At 40.8% G+C, this 19,422-nt stretch overlaps 1 protein-coding gene, 2 non-coding genes and 1 pseudogene across 3 annotated transcripts in view; 3 read left to right on the top strand and 1 right to left on the bottom strand.

The window, feature by feature from the left end:
* Positions 1-19,422, bottom strand: part of LOC102442753 (transcription initiation factor TFIID subunit 4B-like) — a 63,180-nt gene that overhangs the window by 16,675 nt on the left and 27,083 nt on the right. The window contains exons 10-12 of the mRNA XM_023747039.1: positions 15,556-15,725; positions 10,782-10,912; positions 2,164-2,288 (exon numbers count right to left, since the gene is read on the bottom strand). Coding sequence (XP_023602807.1) covers positions 2,164-2,288; positions 10,782-10,912; positions 15,556-15,725 — 426 coding nt within the window. The remainder of the gene's footprint in view (positions 1-2,163; positions 2,289-10,781; positions 10,913-15,555; positions 15,726-19,422) is intronic.
* LOC111823972 lies at positions 918-1,055 on the top strand. The gene has a single exon (XR_002827087.1). It is a non-coding gene; the product is annotated as a small nucleolar RNA SNORA23 (small nucleolar RNA).
* Positions 1,381-1,487, top strand: LOC111823971. Its single transcript, XR_002827086.1, has one exon. It is a non-coding gene; the product is annotated as a U6 spliceosomal RNA (small nuclear RNA).
* LOC111823967 lies at positions 12,218-13,027 on the top strand (annotated as a pseudogene).

Genomic DNA, 19,422 nt, shown 5'->3' with positions numbered 1-19,422 from the left:
TCTTCCAAGGGAAAGGGAATTTTAATAGAATATTTACAGCGCATTCTAACCCCATAGCCTGCCGTTAAATATTTAATAAATGGACAATTTTCTCTTGGTGATTGAAACCCTGACCTCCAGGGTAAATGCCCTCAGTCTAGTTCTGTGCACTCCCCCCCACCCCCCCCCCCCCACCCCGCCATCGCCAGTGGCTGCTACAGCTCCAGCCCGGAGCTCCGACCCAGCATGATGCTAACAATGCCAGGCAGGTCCCGAGGAGGCCTGACGCTGCTCCTGCCAGGACACTAAGCACTACAACACCATGGTATGGACGCAGGAAAAGAAAAGAAGGGTAACCGTTGGCTTAAAGCAGCGGTTCTCAACCTGTGGGTCACAACCCCTTTGGGGCTGAACGACCCTTTCACAGGGGTCGCCTAAGACCATGGGAAAACACATATATAATTACATATTGTTTTTGTGATTAATCACTATACTTTAATTATGTTCAATTTGTAACAGTGAAATTGGGGGTCACCACAACATGAGGAACTGTATTAAAGGGTCGTGGCATTAGGAAGGAATGAAAACAATCAACAATGGCAAATCTTTAGCAATGGCGAATCTTTAGGTAAAACCATTTTGGAGGGGTGGGGAGCAAGGACTACTAAAATCAAGATTCTGACTAGCTTCGAACCAATTCTCTCTCTTAGAAAGTGTAATTAAAAAAAAAAAATTAAGTAGAAGCCTGGCCAGGGTCACCAGGTGGTTGAATATTGACCTTTGAACCCGGAGGTCACGGTTTGATCCCAAGCAGGGCACACGCCTGGGTTGCGGGCTTGATCCCCAGTAGGGCGTGTGCAGGAGGCAGCCAATCAATGATTCTCTGATTCTCTCTCATCACTTATGCTTCTATCTCTCTCCCTTCCTCTCTGAAATCAATAAAAATATATATATATTTTTAAAAACGCAATGTGGAACATCATGTAGTAGAAGAGTAAGTGAGGAATATAGTACTGGCCTAGTGTTGTCTCATTGAACATAATTTACCACTGGCCAGCCTCCAAATTCTCACACAGGAAAAAAAAAAAAGATCCAGAGACAGAGAAATACCAAACAGACCATCAAACCTCAGAGGGAAGACGGGGGGGGGGGGAATAAGAGAGCAACCAAAAGACTTATACGCATGCATATTAGCATAACCCATGGACATGGACACTGGGGCAATGGGGGCTTGTCCTGGGGGTGGGAGTGGCCGGGGAGGGGTCGATAGGGCAAAAAGGAGACTTATAATACTGTAAACAATAAAAATAAAAAGAATCTTAGTCAAGGAGATGAGCGTTCTTCATATAGTTCTGGCAACTTTTTGGCAAGCATGATATAATTTTTTAAAAATTGTTTCTGGTGCTCGCTTCGGCTGCACATATACTAAAATTGGAACGATAAAGAGAAGATTAGCATGGCCCCTGCGCAAGGATGACACGCAAATTCGTGAAGCGTTCCATATTTTTAAAAAAAAAAGTTTCTGAAAAGCGATTCCAATGTAATTAGGAACAAATACTCTAAAAGGGGTGGCTGCCAAGAACACTGGAAACTAGCACTAAGGTGTTTAAAACACAAAACAAAACTAGTGTCCAACTCGAAGGCTACGCAAAGGCCCAGACCTGGAAAGAAAGGTGGGGGAACATGCGAACCGCAGTGGGATGAGCTTCCCGCCCCGGCACCTGCAGCCCCGGCGGATGTTACACAGGGAAGAGGAATAAATAACAGCATCCCCTGTTCCCTCTTTACTCCCTCTAACCCATTTCTGGAATCCTACAGTTTATTCCATAAACTCCTAATTACTCTTAATTTTACCCATACCTTGCTGCCTGTCTACCTTCCCAATTTTCCTCTCTCAACTTCGACGTGCTTGGCATAGCTCATCACACAGCTACACACCATGGAAGCTGTAGGGGACATTGTTGGGGTGAGGCAGGGCAGACAGAAATTGAGAAGGAGGTATCTCAATAAACTAAATTAAATGAAAGCCACCGTACCCTCCCATCCTGGGTGTGAGAAACTTTACCAAAAGAAATCCTTGAGAGAAAGCGGAAGCCTATAAAACCAGGACAGCCAACCAACGAGGAAAGCAGTTCTGCCCTCCCTGCCAGGCGTGCTCTCTCAGGGGCCAGGCCGGGCCTCACCTTGGCTGCCTTCAGCAATATTTCTCTTTCTTCTAAATCCTTTCTCTGCTTCTCCAGTTGATCCAGCTTTTCGAGAAATTTGAGCTGTGACCTGGTATCACTAGACAGGATGTAATTTTCACTTGTCTGGAAATAAAAAAAAGATTTATGATGATCCTAGGCAACACCTTCTACATTAGGTCTTGTTACAAACCAGCTAACGGCAGGAACAGCAATATACAACAGGGTCGCTAATTTTTCAGAAGTATTATTTTAATTTGTTAAACAAACGTAACAAAAAAAGAACTTTAATCACCCTTAAAATTTGAGAAATGATTACGCATTTAAATTTCGAAGAGTTTTCCAAGTAAGCTTCATTGGGAAAGGGTGGGGAATTCAGCCAAAGACCCTAACAAGAAGTAGAAAGCAACAGAGTGTAGCATTTAACTGTAATCTAAATCTTTTTAGTTAAATTACTGTCTGAGCAGACTTTAATATGATTAATTAAATCTTAGGCCTGTGAAGGATACAAACAAAACAACTGCTTCACTGAGAAACAGACCGAAGATGGAAGTTATCACTCTGGTTTCCACTGTCGGATCGCTCTGACCTTCTCAAGTGAATACAGTTTCCACCGGACTAGCAGCTGAGGGAAGACGGCGAACATTCAGATCGTAAACCCCGTTTTGAGGATTCCCTTCCGCCAAGCATGTCTAACCCGTGGCCCTCGGGCCGCATGCACCCACCACGGATATTTTTGCGGCCCAGCCAATGTAACGGGATGTAAGAAACATTTTAATAAAAATTTAGTGACTTAATTTTTACAATATCCTGTTGTACATAATCAACGCTCCCTAATGACTGATTACTACAATCGTGTTACATTCATTTCACTTTTGTGCCTTATGCACAGGTGCACCATTTCTCTCCACTAATACTTGCAGCGCATATTTTAGCAGACGATGGCCACGTCATTAGTCTTGGACTGACTTGTTTGGTGTGCGCAACAGGAAATAGTTCGCTTTCGGACAACAAGAAAAATAGGTTTCTTTGCACTACGCTTATTAATTTGTGCGGTTATTCAGTGTCTGGTAAGTAAATGTTCAAGAAAAAATATTAATTTTTATTAATATGTTCTATTATTTTGTTAACAATTACTCATTTATTTCATTCCTTTGTACTCAGCATGTCTCTATCGAAATAAATGTACGTTTCTATGAAAATTGAAGCTTTCGTGTGTTTTTTTTGCAGCCCACATAAACTTAAACCTTGCTTATTTGACCCATTTTGCCTTTGAGTTTGACATGCTTGCCTTCAGCTATGAACTTGGGCAGACCTACGTTAAAAGAAATTAAGTATCCTATATAATCCTATATAATAAAAGCCTAATATGTAAATTGTTCGACTGGGAGTTCGACCACTCGATATGATGTGCGCTGACCACCAGGGGGCGGCGTGGAACATGGCAGGCATTGGCCACACAGTACTGGCAGTGGGCAGCAGTGGAGGTGCTGCCGGCCCCAATGGGCCCCAAGAGCGGGACCATGGTGGGATGGTAGAGCAGGTGAGCGGCCAGTATCAGCCCAAGGTGGTTGTGAGCGGGGACCCGATCGCCCCACCAATCGCTCCGCAGACGGCAACCATCAGGGGCAGGGGGCCCCCGACCAATTGCCCCACAGGCAGGATGATGGTGGAGCAGGTGAGGGGGTGGCACCAGGCCACAGCGGGCTGCCAGGCAGGGCGCCAGGCAGGGCTGCAGGGCTGCAAGCTGGGGCTGGGAGCCTGGGGACCGATCCCTGCAGGCCACCCCCAGGACCTCACCCGTGCACAAATTCGTGTACCAGGCCTCTAGTACACTTTATAAATGAGAGCCATAACAGAAGAATAATTATGTCTTAATTGATCCATAAAATGGTAAAATTTACGTTGTTTCATTTATTCTGATATTTTAGAGTATAAAACCATGCTTTCCAATCTAAATACTTTGTTATTTTCTTCACCTGATCCGACGACCTACCCCTCCCCTCTAATGCATGGATGAGTGTGCGTACGTGTGGTGGAGGGGAATTTCCCATCAACATGTGAGACACCTTGCCTCCATTCGCCTAGTGATTCAGACATCAAGCTACAGGAGAGGGACCAAGGAGACTGTGTAATTGGGAAGCTTGGAATGTTTCTAAACATTCAGTCCAACAGCCAGTCTGGCTTGTAAACCATGGGTACAGCACCACTCCCAGCTTTGTTTCACCCCATGCTTATGGCTGATCCAATTAACTGGGACTGAAAGATTTCCTATGTCCAAGATTCTTTTTAAATTAAATGTTATTGTTGGTATTTCACTAGATCACAGAGTGTTGCATAGTATAACGAACAAAGCTGTATTAGTGCTGCTTATTTTACTTCACATATAATAACAAAAAGAATTCTCAAGTGCTTTCTAAGTTAAATAATACAAGATAGAATATGGAATACATTATAGGCCAACCATAGAGATATAAACATAATAACCAGTTACAATTTCTGTGTTCAGATACACTGGAGATCGTTTACTTTACAAAGACAACAAACAGGAAATTAAAAAGGGACACAGACTTTCCAAACTTTAACCCGATCTCACTCCCACACTGAGGTTCTTCTCCCCCGACTGTATAGAGCCACCTCTGGCTTCATGAATGATCCTTACTGTTCTCTTCCTCATACAAAACAAGTGAGTACGTTCTCCTCCCCTACTGAGTACCTGACCTTATTTCAACGACAGTACCCCCATCTCATCCTGTTCCCTCCTGCCTACCCAGTGGCCTGACTGAAGATTTCATGCACCACAAGGCATGGTTTAGCAATAAAAACACAAGGACCTAGACCAGTGGTTCCCAATGTGGGGCACATGCCCCACTGGGGGGCAATGTAATTTTTAAGGGGGGCAATTCGAGAATGAATTATTAACAGTGAATTTTTTGTATTTCTTATGGTTCTAGGGGTCTCATATACAGTATATAAACATATTTATGCATTTTAGTTCTGTTTTGAAACTTTATTTGCTATTTTTCATATCAATTCATATATTATTATTCTTTTAACCATTTCTTAGTGATGTCTTCCTCAGTACTTCAACTGTCCTTTTGTTCTTTTATTTTTCTCTTTCATGGATTCCATGTTCTTTGGAAGATTGTTTAGACCAAGTCAATGGCCTTTTAGGCTTCCTCCATGTGAATAGGAGCTCACTTTTTGAATAATAAGAATTTTATGTCACGGGGGGCGGGGGGGGGGGTGGGCATCAGGGTTTTAGAGATGCTTAGGTGGGGCATGGCCAAAAGAAGGTTGGAAACCACTGACCTAGACCAAATGCTAACATCGTCAGTGAATCCCTGCTAAGGGAAGACCACAGTCCCTTTCTACTGGAAGCACTGAAGCCCCCTTACAGCTGCGTACATGCGAGCTGTCATCTTTCTTCCGCGGGAAAACACCTGGCAGACAGATCAAAAGCTTTGTACCGGATGTCACTTTCTACTTCCTCACTGAAATCTCAGTCTATGGGCTGTGATTGATTAGAGAATTATATCTCCCCAGGTGAAAGGTTATCAAAAGCAGATGGATTTAAAATGGGGGGGGGGGGGTAATTTTGCTTTTAATAAAAGTAGCTCACTTTTGTGAAATTCATGGAGTTAGGACATACAGAAGGTCAAGAGACACATGAAAACATGCTCAAAGTCACTCATCATCCGAGAGGTGCAAATCAAAATGACAATAAGGTACCATCTCACACCTGTCAGAATGGCTACCATCAACAAATAAACAAACGACAAGTGCTGGCGAGGATGCTGAGAAAAAGGAACCCTCTTGCACTGGGGGTGGGAATGCAGACTGGTGCAGCCACTGTGGAGAACAGTATGGAGTTCCCTGAAATATTTCTTTTTAGATAAATAATGATTTGCATTAGAGTAAATGAGTCTCCACCATGTGCTATCAAATTCTATTTTATGCTCTTTTCAAATAAAGATATGAAAAATGCTGTGCTGAAAAAAAAAATTCATGGAGTAAAATTTCCCATACTGTACAGATAAAAAATATATCCTTTCAGGGATGAACTGAAATATAAAGACAGGGCCAATGATCTGACACAAAGATTATTACAATCAAAGTCTTAAAATAAGTATAAGTTTTGAAAATGTTTTTATTGATTTCAGAGAGAGGGAAAGAGATAGAAACATAGATGAGAGAGAAACATTGATTGATAGGCTGCCTCCTGCACGCCCCCTACTGGGGATCGAGCTCACAACCCAGGCATGTGCCCTGACCGAGAATCGAACCGTGACCTCCTAGTGCAGTGATGGAGAACCTTTTGAGCTCAGCGTGTCAGCATTTTGAAAAACCCTAACTTAACTCTGGTGCCGTGTCACATAGAGAAATTTTTTGATCTTTGCAACCATAGTAAAACAAAGAGTTATATTTTTGATATTTATTTTATATATTTAAATGCCATTTAACAAAGAAACATCAACCAAAAAATGAGTTCGTGTGTCAGCTCTGACACGCGTGTCATAGGTTCGCCATCACTGTCCTAGTGCGTGGGACGATGCTCAACCACTGAACCATCCCCGCCAGGCCAAAATAATCTTGCAGTAGATCCAAATATAACGAAATGATGACCATTTCTCTTTAAAGGATAATGTGGCTGCCTTTCCATGCGTACAAACTCAGACAGGGGCACTGACTGTATTAAGGAGCGAGTGTGGAGGAAGGTGAGAGGGGAAAATCAATCAGGACAGGCAGTAGACACAGAAAGCTAAGAAGGTATGAGCTTCATGCTAAGATATTCAGGGAGGTTCCAGATGAGGCAGAAACAATTCATTTTGCAAAGGGTAACCAAATCCTTGGAACACATGCTACTGACATACAACAGAAGAATTCCATCTGAAGGCTGTACACAATAGAGCTCTGCAGACAACTCAGAATAGTCAGCTCTACCTGGAAAATTCTATTCCACACTAAACTGTACATGTTACATTTTGTATAGAAACTGCCCATTGTAAGCAAAAGTGTACTATGTACCTCTGAACCAACAGGGTGATGGAGGCAGGAATAGGGGAGAATCCAAGTTTGAAAAGTTATGATTCTAAATATATTCAGACCTGGCTCAGTGGTTAAGAGTGTTGGCCAGCCCCCTGGAGAGTCACTGGGTTCTATTCAGTCAAGGGTAGGGTTGTAATTTCCATCCCAACCTCAACTGAGGCTCATGCAAGAGGCAACCAATGGATGTCTCTCTCACATGGATGTTTCTCTCTCCTCTTTCATACTCCCCCCTCCCTTCCACTCAAAAAAAAAAAAAAATCAATGGGAAAAATATCCTTACTTCTTGAGCTTGGATTTTTTAAAATATATCTACAGCCCTAACTGGTTTGGCTCAGTCCCAAGTTCGATTCCTGTCAAGGGCATGTAACCTGGTTGCAGGCACATCCTCAGTAGGGGGTGTGCAGGAGGCAGCTGATCGATGTTTCTCTCTCATCAATGTTTCTCTCTATCCCTCTCCCTTACTCTCTGTAAAAAAAAAAATCAATAAAATATATTTATTAAAAAAAATACACACACACGCACACACAAAACCTCTGGCTGGTGTTGGTCAATGGTTTGGAACACTGTCCCATAAACTGAAAGGTTGTGGGTTCTATTCCTAGTCAGGTTTCAGTCAGCACATGTGCAGGAGGCAGCTGGTCAATGTTTCACTTTCTCATAAGTGTTCCTTTTCTCTCTCTCACTCTCTCTCCCTTCCTCTCACTCTAAAATCAAACATATCCTCAGGTGAGGATGAAAAAGAAAATTAAAGTTATAAAATACACACACAGGGAATGAGAAGTACACAAACAATAGATCAATTAAACAAACAAAAAAGGCAGTAACAGAGGAAATGAGACAGAAAATAGTGAAATAGCAGTTCTTCCTTATCAGTAATTACTTTAAATGTAAATGGATTAAACTAGCCAATCAAAAGGTAGAGACTGGCAGAATGGATAAAAAAACATAATCCAACTATATGCTGTCTATAAGAGATTCACTTTAGATGAAAGCACATAAAAGGTTGAAAGTGAAAGATGAAAAAAGATATTCCATGTGAAAAACAACCAAAAGAAAACAGGGGTGGTTATATTAATATCAGGCAAGATAGACTTTCAGTCAAAAATGGTTAAAAGAGATAAGCTACTACATATAGTGACAAAAGAGTCCATTCATCAAGAAAACATACACACCAGGGCCTTTGCCCTGAAGGGTCATAGGTTCGATTCTGATCAAGGGCACATACCTGGATTGCAGGTTTGACCCCAGATCCCAATCGGGGTGCATACAGGAGACAACCAATTGGCGTGTGTGTGTGTGTGTGTGTGTGTGTGTGTGTGTGTGTCTTCTCTCTCCCCTTCTTTCCCTTCCCTTTCACTATCTCTAAAAAAAAAAAAAAAAAAAAATCAATGGAAAAAATATCTTCAGGTGAGGATTCAAAAAGAAGATATACAAATTAAAGTGGCCAAATATATGAAGCAAACATTGACAGAACTAAAAAGAGATATAGTTCAATAATAATACCTGAATTCTTCAATTGATCCCTTTGAATAATGGGTAGAATATCTAGACATAAGATCAATAAGGAAATGGAGAACGTAACACAATAAACTAACTAGATCTAGCAGACACACACAAACACTCCACCCAGCAACAGCAGAATCTATATTTTTCTCAAGGGCACATGGAACGTTCTCCAAGACAGACCATAAGCTAGGCCACAAAACAAGTCTCAATAAATTTAAAATGATTAAATCACACAAAGAATCTTCTCTGACCACAATAAAATGAAGCTGGAAATCAAGAATACGAAGGAAAATGGAAATTTCACAAAAATGTGGAAATTAAACAACAAACTCTAAAACACCTGTGAAAAATTGCCACTCTTAATCAACCAATGAATGAATCAAAGAAATTTCAAGGGAAATTAGAAAATAAAGAGGAATGAAAACAAAAACACAATGTGTCAAAACTTATTTATGTAGTGAAAGCACTGCTCTGAGGGAAATTTAGAGCAGTAAATGCCTACGTTTAAAAAGGAAAATCTTATATATCAGTAATTTGCTTTTACCGCTTAAAGAACTAAAATAAAAATTAAAGTAGGATCATTACTGATCTTTTCTTTTTAAAATATATTTTATTGATTTTTTACAGAGAAGAAGGGAGAGGGATAGAGAGTTAGAAACATCAGTGAGAGAGAAACATCTATCAGCTGCCTCCTGCACGCCCCCCACTGGGGATGTGCCCGCAACCAAGGTACATGCCCTTGACCGGAATCGAACCTGGGACCTTTCAGTCCGCAGGCCTACGCTCTATTTGCTGAGCTAAACCAGTTAGGGCAGATCATTACTGATCTTACAGAAATAAAAAGGATGATAAGAGAAAGCTATGAATAATTATATGCCCTAGAAGAAACAAAGTCTAGAAACATACCCAAAGAATACTGATACTGGGCTTTTTAAAGCTTTTTCTTCTTCTCATCACATATTTTTAAGTCAGTCCAACAAATTCCGACAAGGATTTATACAAGTGAGGACCTCAGCAACTATATGAATAGCCCTTCCAAGGTTCTAAATGAAGCAGAAAGGAGAGAAAATACGATGATTCCTCCAGGGATGTGCCAGTGGCCAATGCCGCCCTGGCGTCTTTGAACCTAAGGCGAGGACAGCACCACATGACCATTCTTGCAAACTCAAAACCACATGAGGCTACCCACACCCATGTTGTACAAAACTGCGGTGTGAACATTCTTGACATTGGGGGAAAGCTTGATCTTTATCCTTTTTCTTTTCATCCCTCAACTCTCCCCGAGTACCGTCATTCAAATCAATCAAGGGCTTTCATCTTGACGGTGGCCAGTGATGTGGTTCACACCATTAGGGGCAGACAGGCCATCCTGTCTTCAACTGTTTTCGATATAAAAGTAGTCAAGACGAGAATGAGTGGACCAGTATTAGCACCGAGGCAATGATGTGACTGACTGAGAGGAACAGGAGTGTGAGCAGAGCACAGACCCCTGAAGAGGGCAGAGCCACACAGCGTTCTGTTCTAACACATCTCCGCCCCCATCACAAGCCGATGAGGAGAAGCCTTGGCCAGAGCAGATGCGTATGTCAATTTACCCTGGCACTGAAGCTTTGGATACCATTTTTTTTTTTAAATATATTTTATTGATTTTTTACAGAGAGGAAGGGAGAGGGATAGAGAGTCAGAAACATCGATGAGAGAGAAACATCGACCAGCTGCCTCCTGCACACCCACCACTGGGGATGTGCCCACAACCAAGGTACATGCCCTTGACCGGAATAGAACCCGGGACCTCTCAGTCCGCAGGCCGACGCTCCATCCACTGATTTACCCTCGCACTGAAGCTTTGGATACCATTTTAAACTCCATTTTAAACTTTGTTTGTCATGTAAGTGAATTAAGGAAGGCAAATTAGGAATGTGATTTTAATTTTCTACCAACATAAAGTATGTCTCAATCATTTTCTTTAAAAATATACTTAGAATAGAAATCCATACCAAAAAACTACTGTGAACATGACAAAGAGGCAAGAAGAACCTCGACTGCTCGCGCGATTCCCTTTACCTTGTAGGCTGTCATTCGGTGCCGAGCAATGGTGGTCAGCTTTTCCAGGAGGCCTCGCAGCCGCTCCTGTGTCGCATGGGAGATCAAACTCACGGCCTCGGAGCTCAGTTCCGTGATGTCGTGCTTTCTACCTGTTCAAGCAGAGGAACCCAGGATGTGTTTGGTGGAGGCTGATAATGGAAATAATTAGCACAGCAGGTATTCTGTTCCCCCTGGAAGTCAGACCCATTATGAATAAAGGTTTGGAGATTATGATTTTCCTGGTAAAGTCACAACTTCAAAGATCTTAGACATTATATTAATAAAACCTAGCCTGGAGCCTCAGAAAATATAGACATTGTTTCGCTTAGCCTCTAGGATCATTCTCCTTGCAAGGTCATTTATAGGACACAGTTAATAAGAACACAAATCAAGCCTAGCATTCAGGGAGAAAAATGGTAACTGCAGAAATCAGTGCTGTATTCTGTTAATTTTAGTAATGAAAAAAAATAGAAAATTACACTTAGTCCTATTTGACAGTGCTAACAATTTCTGGCATTTCATTGAATTCAGATTGTGAATTTCTGTTAATGCCTTGTCTACAAACAAACCTATACTCCTTTTGTCCATTACCAATCTGCTGACATTCCAAATGGGTTCAAAGTCTCCTCATTGCATCCATCCATTTGAATCACTTCTCTTTCACTGCCTCTCCTTCCTACTCTGAAACCAGACTTTCACTCTTCCTCTTACTAACTACAAAGAAACTCTTAGGAAAACATACCCAAAGGCAGAAGTTCATTTACAAGTCAACCTTATCACTATTTAAATAGTAATTCTCCAGCGTGGTGAAACCACCTAGATCAACAGAGACCTAAATCTAAAGATATAAGTAATTAGGTAGTGGAATTTAAATGAGCTTTTAATAGTGTTGCTGTGTTTGTTTTTTAATCCTCACCCAAGGATATTTTTTTCCTCATTGATTTTTAGAGAGAGTGGAAGGGAGGAGGAGAGACTCAGAGAGAGAGAGAGAGAGACATCGACTGATTGCCTCCCGCACACACCCCAAACTAGGCTGGGGATGGAGCTTGCAACAGAGGTAGGACTCGAACCCGCGGCCCTTCAGTCTTAGGGCAACACTCCAACCACTGAGCCAAACCAGCCAGGGCTGTTGTGTTTGTTTTTAACATATGCCTATACACAGAAATTTTAAAATATTAATTTGATTTTGCACTCTATCTGAATAGTGTGAATGAGTATAGTAAAAACAAACTTTAATTAAAAGCCAACAAATCTTAAATGCATTCTTTGACATTATTCCATAATCAGTGTTAAACTTTAATTCAAAATGTGGACTATAATAAACCAGATAGTTGCCAAAACCGGTTTGGCTCAGTGGATAGAGCGTCGGCCTGCGGACTGAAAGGTCCCAGGTTCGATGAGCTCGCTTGGCCACCATGAACAAAGCTCACCCTCCTGAGTTAAAGAAATTTATGGACAAGATAGTTATCATGGAAATTAAAGGGTGGCAGACATGTCCAAGGAATATTGCGGGATTTGATCCCTGTATGAATCTTGTGATGGATATGTGTGGAGAGGCAACTGGTGGGCAAAGAACAATATTGGAGTGGTGGTAATACGAGGAAATAGTGCCATCATGTTGGAAGCCTTGGAACGAGTATAAAGAATGGCTGTAAGGGGAGCTATGGGGGGGGCAGGGGGAAGAGGAACATCTGTAATAATCTGAACAATAAAGATTAAAAAAAAAAAAGAATGGCTGTAGTCACCAGAGAAATCAACTGCTTCCACATGTTCCCTCTCCACAGCACCTGCTTTACTACAATATAGAGTCCTGTCCATTTTCACATTCAACTTTTGTTAAATAAACTTTTGTACTGATCAAAACAAAATTATCCAGCTTCTCCTAAGCCAAACCTTCAAAATGTACGTTACTACTTTCTAACAAACTGAATTCATCACCAACTTTAGATTCAAGAGGAGAAACCACACCACAAAGTCAAATCTACCAAAAGCATCAGCATAAACAGGTAGCGGGGACCTTCTGCAGAAGGGACGGGACTTCACACACTCCAGTGACTAAACTACAGCTACACACGGTGGACAGGGAGTGACATGCCAGCTCAGGCTTAAACTAAGACGATGAACATTTTTAAATATTTAGTTTAGAAAGGGATCTTTGAAAATAATTTTATATGTATTTCCAAAACAGTCATCCTATGGAAAGATACACTTTTCAAATATTAGAAATAAACAGGGCTGGATTTGTAAACAATATCAGGATTTCATGAACAATCAAATGTTTAAATATCTTCACTAAACCTATTTTAAAAATGACAAAGTTAATACTGTAAGAAAAATCCCCACTGTGAAATAACACACTTTGTTCAAGTCCACATAACTGATTAGGAGATCTAGCTGGTGTCTGCAAGCTTGCTGGGTGCTTTACAGGTCTGTGCGAGTTAGTGTACGTAATTACCAAGCAGAGAAAACACTGGCACGCTTACTCTAACATATTTAAGTAGAAAAATCTTCTTCCAAAATTTTAGGGGTAAATTTATATTTTCTGTGACTAAGGAATGATCTTAGAGTTTTTAACCTGTTCAGTAAAAAGGGAATTTTACTAGAAATAGAAAACATTCCCAAAAATAACATAACTCCATTCACTCTATGGTCATTTTTTTTCAAGCTTGGGAAAATTCAGAAGTAAGAAGTTTTGCAATTTCTCATCCTGTTAAATGACAGGTTTGTGTTTCATCAAGAACTGAAAATACCAATAGTTGTCCCCAGAATTTTCCTTGAAAACAGAGGCTGCAAACTGAATGTGGTCTCTATTCAGTTTGTGTACACAATATGATGGGAACACAATTGTGCCTATTGCTTACACACTGTGTAAGCTGCTTGTGTAATAACAGCAGAGGAGAGCAGCTGGGATACAGACCACACGGCTCACAAAGAGGCAAATATTTATTATCTGGCCCTTGCAGAAAACAATCGCCCATCCCTGTCCAAAAATATTAAAAAATGCTCTTCCAGTGTTAAAAATTTTCCTACCATATAATCAATGTTCAAATCAAGCTAGAAATAAAATATGTAAGAGGGGCAAGGAACTGACAAAATTACCTACTTACATGCTACCAAAGCTTCAGATAATTATATGGCTACAAATACCAGGAGTTCAAGTACCAGGAAATTTCCCAAGCTGTCACAGAAAAATATAGTGCTTGGGCTTGTTCCAAAATTAAAGAGCTGGCTCCTGTGCAGTACAGAATGCATATGGAAAGAAGGAAACTTGGAGAGAGAGAGGGAGAGAAGTCAAACAACACACAAGCAAACAGAAAACAAACAGCCAACTCTTCTGAACTCCTATCCTCTGGACTACTTGCACATGCTGGCTTTGCATGATGAAAGAAAGAGGATATGTACCCAACTTAAATCAGAGATAAAAAAAATAGTAATAGCATAGAGTAGGCGCTCAAGCATTTCTTTATTGAGTATTTTATAAAGTAAAATATGTGAGAGTGATGCACTTTGTAGTCCTTAAATATACCGGGGGGATATAAAAAAATCAGAAACCTTCCTATTTCTGTTTGACCTTCAATATAAAATGGGAAGATCCCTGCTCAAGGGCACTCAAAGGCACTGGTACTGGCCCCAAATTCGACGCGGGTGAAGGAGACCTGCGCTCCAGCAAGCCCCGGGGTCAGCACGCAAGGAACAGGTACGTCACTTGCACAATACCTCGCCAGTCTGTCTCTTTTCCCAGTTAATCTGAGGAGACTGCAGCCTTTCACATGAACGCAAGTTTGTTATTAAACAACAGAAAAGCTTTTTCACTCCAGAAAAAAAGCTATGTTCTCTTTAATTTCTTTTCACGTAATGTAGCCACCTAACAACCTACTGGACCTAGAAAGAACCCTAATATTCTAAATTAGTTCTTTTAAAGCAAGGGAGGGTTTGCATTTCAGGGCTGAAGATAAGAAAAAGGGGACTCACTCTCAATAGCTATTTCTTTCATAAACACAAACTTGTAACCTAAGTGTACATGTGTACACATATAGGCCTAAAGGCCAATCAAGGAAGAAGCAGGACAGAAAGAAAGTATATTATATGCACACTAGAGGCCCGGTGCACAGACTCGTGGCGGTGGGGTCCTTCGGCCTGGCCTGTGCCCTCTCGCAACCTCGGGCCCTTCAGGGGATGTCGCAGAGAAGGTTTTGGCACGATCCCTGCAGGGCACCGGGGACCCCACGATGCACCGGGCCTCTAGCATGCATAGATCTTTGGTTAATCTCTTCCCGCCCTCCCCCATTCCCTCTGAGATTCCTCAGTCTATTTCATGTTTCCATGCCTGCGGTTTCCACTCCTGCGTTGAACGTCTGCCCCCTGGTGGTCAGCGTGTGTCATAGTTACCAGATGGTTGGCCAGTCGCTTAGGTTTCTATATCTATAAAAGCGTAATATGCAAATCGACTGAAGAGCCGAACAGCGGAATGGCTGTCCGGACAACCTTCCGGATGAAGCCGGGGCTGCGAGGGCCTACTCTTGCACAAATTTCATGCATCGGGCCTCTAGTATACAGATATTCATATAAAAATATTAAGAAATAAGAATAAAATATTAGCTTCTATTTTTAAAATAAAATACTTCTTTCTATAGCACTCATGAAATCTATGTAAGCCTCAGAGTTCCAGGAAGACCAACCAAGGCCATTTCCTGGTATCACAGTCCCTGGAATGAGCAGTCCTATCAGGTCAACATCGTAAGCGGGCACTTACCAATGTCTAAAATTCTCCTCTGTAGAGCGCCAATGAAGAGAAATGGCTCATCTTCACACGACTGAATGAGCGTGCCAACCAGTTCAGAGTTTGTTGCTAAGATGCGGGCACTTTCCTCATTGAGGTTGACCCCGGCCATGAAAGTCACATCGTTGATGTCATCTTCATCCCTAATAGGAAAGAGGAAGATCCAGCTCTGAGGTAGAGGCAGTGGTGGTGTTTATATACGAATGATCTAAGAGACCTCAAAAGACACTTTACTCAATTCCCCCGAGCAAGAGAACTGAAGAATGGTGTCCTTCCCCGTAAGCCTTTCAAATTAATTGGTAACTCTACCCATTGTGTACATATACCATCAGAAAAATAAACCAGAAGCAACTTTGTCTTCTAGCGCCCATCTCCCCTGCTCTTGGTTTAGTAAAGGAGATGCATCAAGAGGAATTGGAATTTACACTACCTTATCCACAAACCCCTACACAAGGAAAGACAGACTTGTTTTCACCCAAGATGATTCAAAGCCCCCCACGTTCCCCAGTGCACTCCCCTGTCCACTGCAGGGCAGCAGAAATGACTCAGTCCTCAAGTCTGTACCTACATCAGACCCTGGAGAAGAGGCTTTCTTGACTAGCTATTCTGAAACCAAACGGTTAAAACACACTATTAATCATACAACAGCAAAACAATGAATTACATTTGAAGCAAGGTAGAACATATGGTTAGTCTACACTAGAGAATCTGATTCCTGCAATATGAAAAAATGGACATTAAAGTTGGAGTAATACTATCTATGCAAATAACATGTAACCATCCTATATTATTTTCTCAAAGTAGCTTTTAAAGAAAAGTTTCAAAAATCACATTAAACTCCTAGCTGTTCAAAGACCTCCACTAACAGAATATATATGCATTATTCATCCATAAGCATTTTATTACTTTTCTCTAAAATATAAAGACTCTAAAAATACTTAACCATAAAGCATTATCACATTTTCCAAAAATCAACAATAATTCCTAATTATCATCAAATAGCCAGTCAGTTTAAACAGGCCTAACTATACAAACATGCAGAGGAAGTATAATGTTTGTCGCTTCGAATTCTGAAGTAGTGAGTGAAACATGAATCTCTGGCACCCTCAGGTGTTTAAGAAGGATAGTGCTACCGCTACTCATTAGGGTATACTGAGCAGAATAGAAAATAGGATTTTCTAAGTGGAAAAATCACAAACCAAAACATTTTCAGTTAAGCAAGTATTTTGAAAAAGTAGGCAGATATCACTGTTTACACCTCATCCAGTTAAGTCAAGACAAGAGTTAATGCCACAAGAATACTTCCTTCTTACTAACAAGAGTCAACATTTCAACAATAACTGAAGTGATATTGATGTTATATATCCAAGGAAGCAAACTTAAATAAAAAGGCATCACTCTAAGCCAGTGATGGCGACTTTTGAGCTCGTCGTGTCAGCATTTTGAAAAACCCTAACTTAACTCTGGTGCCGTGTCACATATAGAAATTTTTTGATATTTGCAACCATAGTAAAACAAAGACTTACATTTTTGATATTTATTTTATATATTTAAATGCCATTTAACAAAGAAAAATCAACCAAAAAAATGAGTTCAGGTGTCACCTCTGACACGCGTGTCATAGGTTCGCCATCACTGCTCTAAGCTGTGTATACAACCACATGACTCAAATTACTGGAAAGCATTATATAATGGAAAACTGCAGCTCAGTGCAAAAAGCAAAGATATCAGCGTTAAAACTGTACTACGAAGGCCCAGGCCACATGAAGACGGGAGACAGAGTCCAGGGCCTATCACATCTGACATGTGTGTGGGACACAACTAGTGTGCTGAAGAACAGAGTGAATGCAAACTAGGAGCCCCTGGCCCTGAAACCATGAGCCATTACACACACAACGGTCTCCCTACCTCCCCCGTACCCGACTGAGAGACTATCTTCTGTCCTGCTTATGCCACTGCTTTTTAGTTTTCTGTTATCTACAACCTCACTGGAGTCTAACATTTATAACTAGAATTCATAAAATAGTCAATTCTCCCCCAAATTAATCTAATCACATCATCTCAATACAAAATTTTCATAGAACTGTCATGTTTCTAAAATTCATGTGCAATAGAAAAATAACAAGGAAAATCAAGGTATCTTTGATTTAAAAAGGGATAAAGCGAAAAAACATGCTCTATCAGATATAAAAACAAATACTGAAGTGCTAATAATTGAAAATGCAAAAATATTAACATAGACATAAAACAAAAACATAAAACTAAAATGAAATTCTATAGATGTACATTTCAGAACATAAGCTGCAAAATGGCAAATGACTGAGTCAGTTACAAAGAATTTGTAGCAGGAGACATTTACAAAGATAAAAATCAAGAATTACTTAAGATAAAAGGGTATGTGTGCATATGTGAGGTGTGTGTGTGTGTGTGTACAGATATCTTGAAAAAGATATAGGATCACATCACTATGAGCTGTGGATAGGGATGGATTTCTTAGAATAGATCAAATTCAAAAGCCATAGAGGAATCCAATATTGTGACAAAACCTTTGTATAACAAAAGACACGAAAAACAGTGACAAGTTAAGCCAAAGAGTAAATATTTACAACATGTACAACAAATAATTACACACTCACAAAAGTATATGAATCTAAAAAAACAGTAAGAACTCAGCAAAAGTAATAAGCTAGAAATTTCCCAATGAAAATACGAATGGTGACACTTTTGCCTCAGGCAGTAAGTGACTAGATTTACGAAGGAGAAATTACACATTACAACTAGACCAGCACAAGACATTCTCATTCCAGTGTTGCGTGCACAGACGTTGTCGAAAAGGTGTCAGTAAAAATAAGCAATGAGCACGCTATAAAGGCAGAACTGCCTCCGAGCGCATGCCTGAGGCAGCCCCAGCTCCTGGGCCTATTACAGTGGAGAAACTGTCTAAGTCAGGTTCCCTAGAAAAAGGCTCACGTGGTCCCAATCAACAGTCACCCCCGCTTGCTGCAAGAAACAGCCATCAGTCCTCCCTACAGTAAAGCAAACTGGACTTGGGCCCTCAGGGTTCATCCAATTTACTAGCCAATAAGGTTTCAGATTCAACAATTCCATTTTTCACTTCTCAAGGTCTTATTTGGTTCTTTTTCAAATGCTTGTATTCATTTCTTAATAGGTAATTATTACTTGCTCATTTTTGTGATTCCACATTTTATTTTTAACCATTTCATAATAGTTTTTAATACTGAATACTTGATCATCCAATGTTTGAAGTCACTGGAGTTCCAAAGGTGTTGCTCTTTCCCTGTAGTTTAAAGCAGGGTAACGCCCTAGCCGGTTTAGCTCAATGGATAGAGCGTTGGCCTGCGGTATGAAAGGTCCCAGGTTTGATTCCGGCCAAGGGCACATGCCTGGGTTGCAGACTGGATTCCCCAGTAGGGGGCGTGCAGGAGGCAGCCAATCAATGATTCCCTCTTATCACTGATGTTTCTCTCTCCTCTCCCTTCCTCTCTGAAATCAATAAAGAAATATTTTTTTTTAAAAAGCAGGGTAACTTTTCTATACATGTTTTATCTGTGAAAGCAACACATACATGGATAGCAGAACACAGAAAGACATTTTAAACTGCTGAAACTGCTGAAAAGAGAGAGGAAAAAAGGCAACCCAAAATTCTAATCTTATTCCTGATCACATCATCTACATCAGTGGTTCTCAACCTTGGCTGCACATTAGAATCACCTGGGAATCTTTTTAAAATCCTGATTTCTGGGCCTCATCCTCGGGAAATTCTGTTTCTTTGTTATGAGGGGGAGGCCACAACATTAGTAACAGAGGAAACAGAATTTC

This window comes from Myotis lucifugus, unplaced genomic scaffold, assembly GCF_000147115.1.
Source record: "Myotis lucifugus unplaced genomic scaffold, Myoluc2.0 scaffold_782, whole genome shotgun sequence".
NCBI classification, from domain to species: Eukaryota; Metazoa; Chordata; class Mammalia; order Chiroptera; family Vespertilionidae; genus Myotis; species Myotis lucifugus.
Note: the sequence above shows the minus strand (reverse complement) of the source record. Positions and strands in the feature narration are given on the sequence as shown.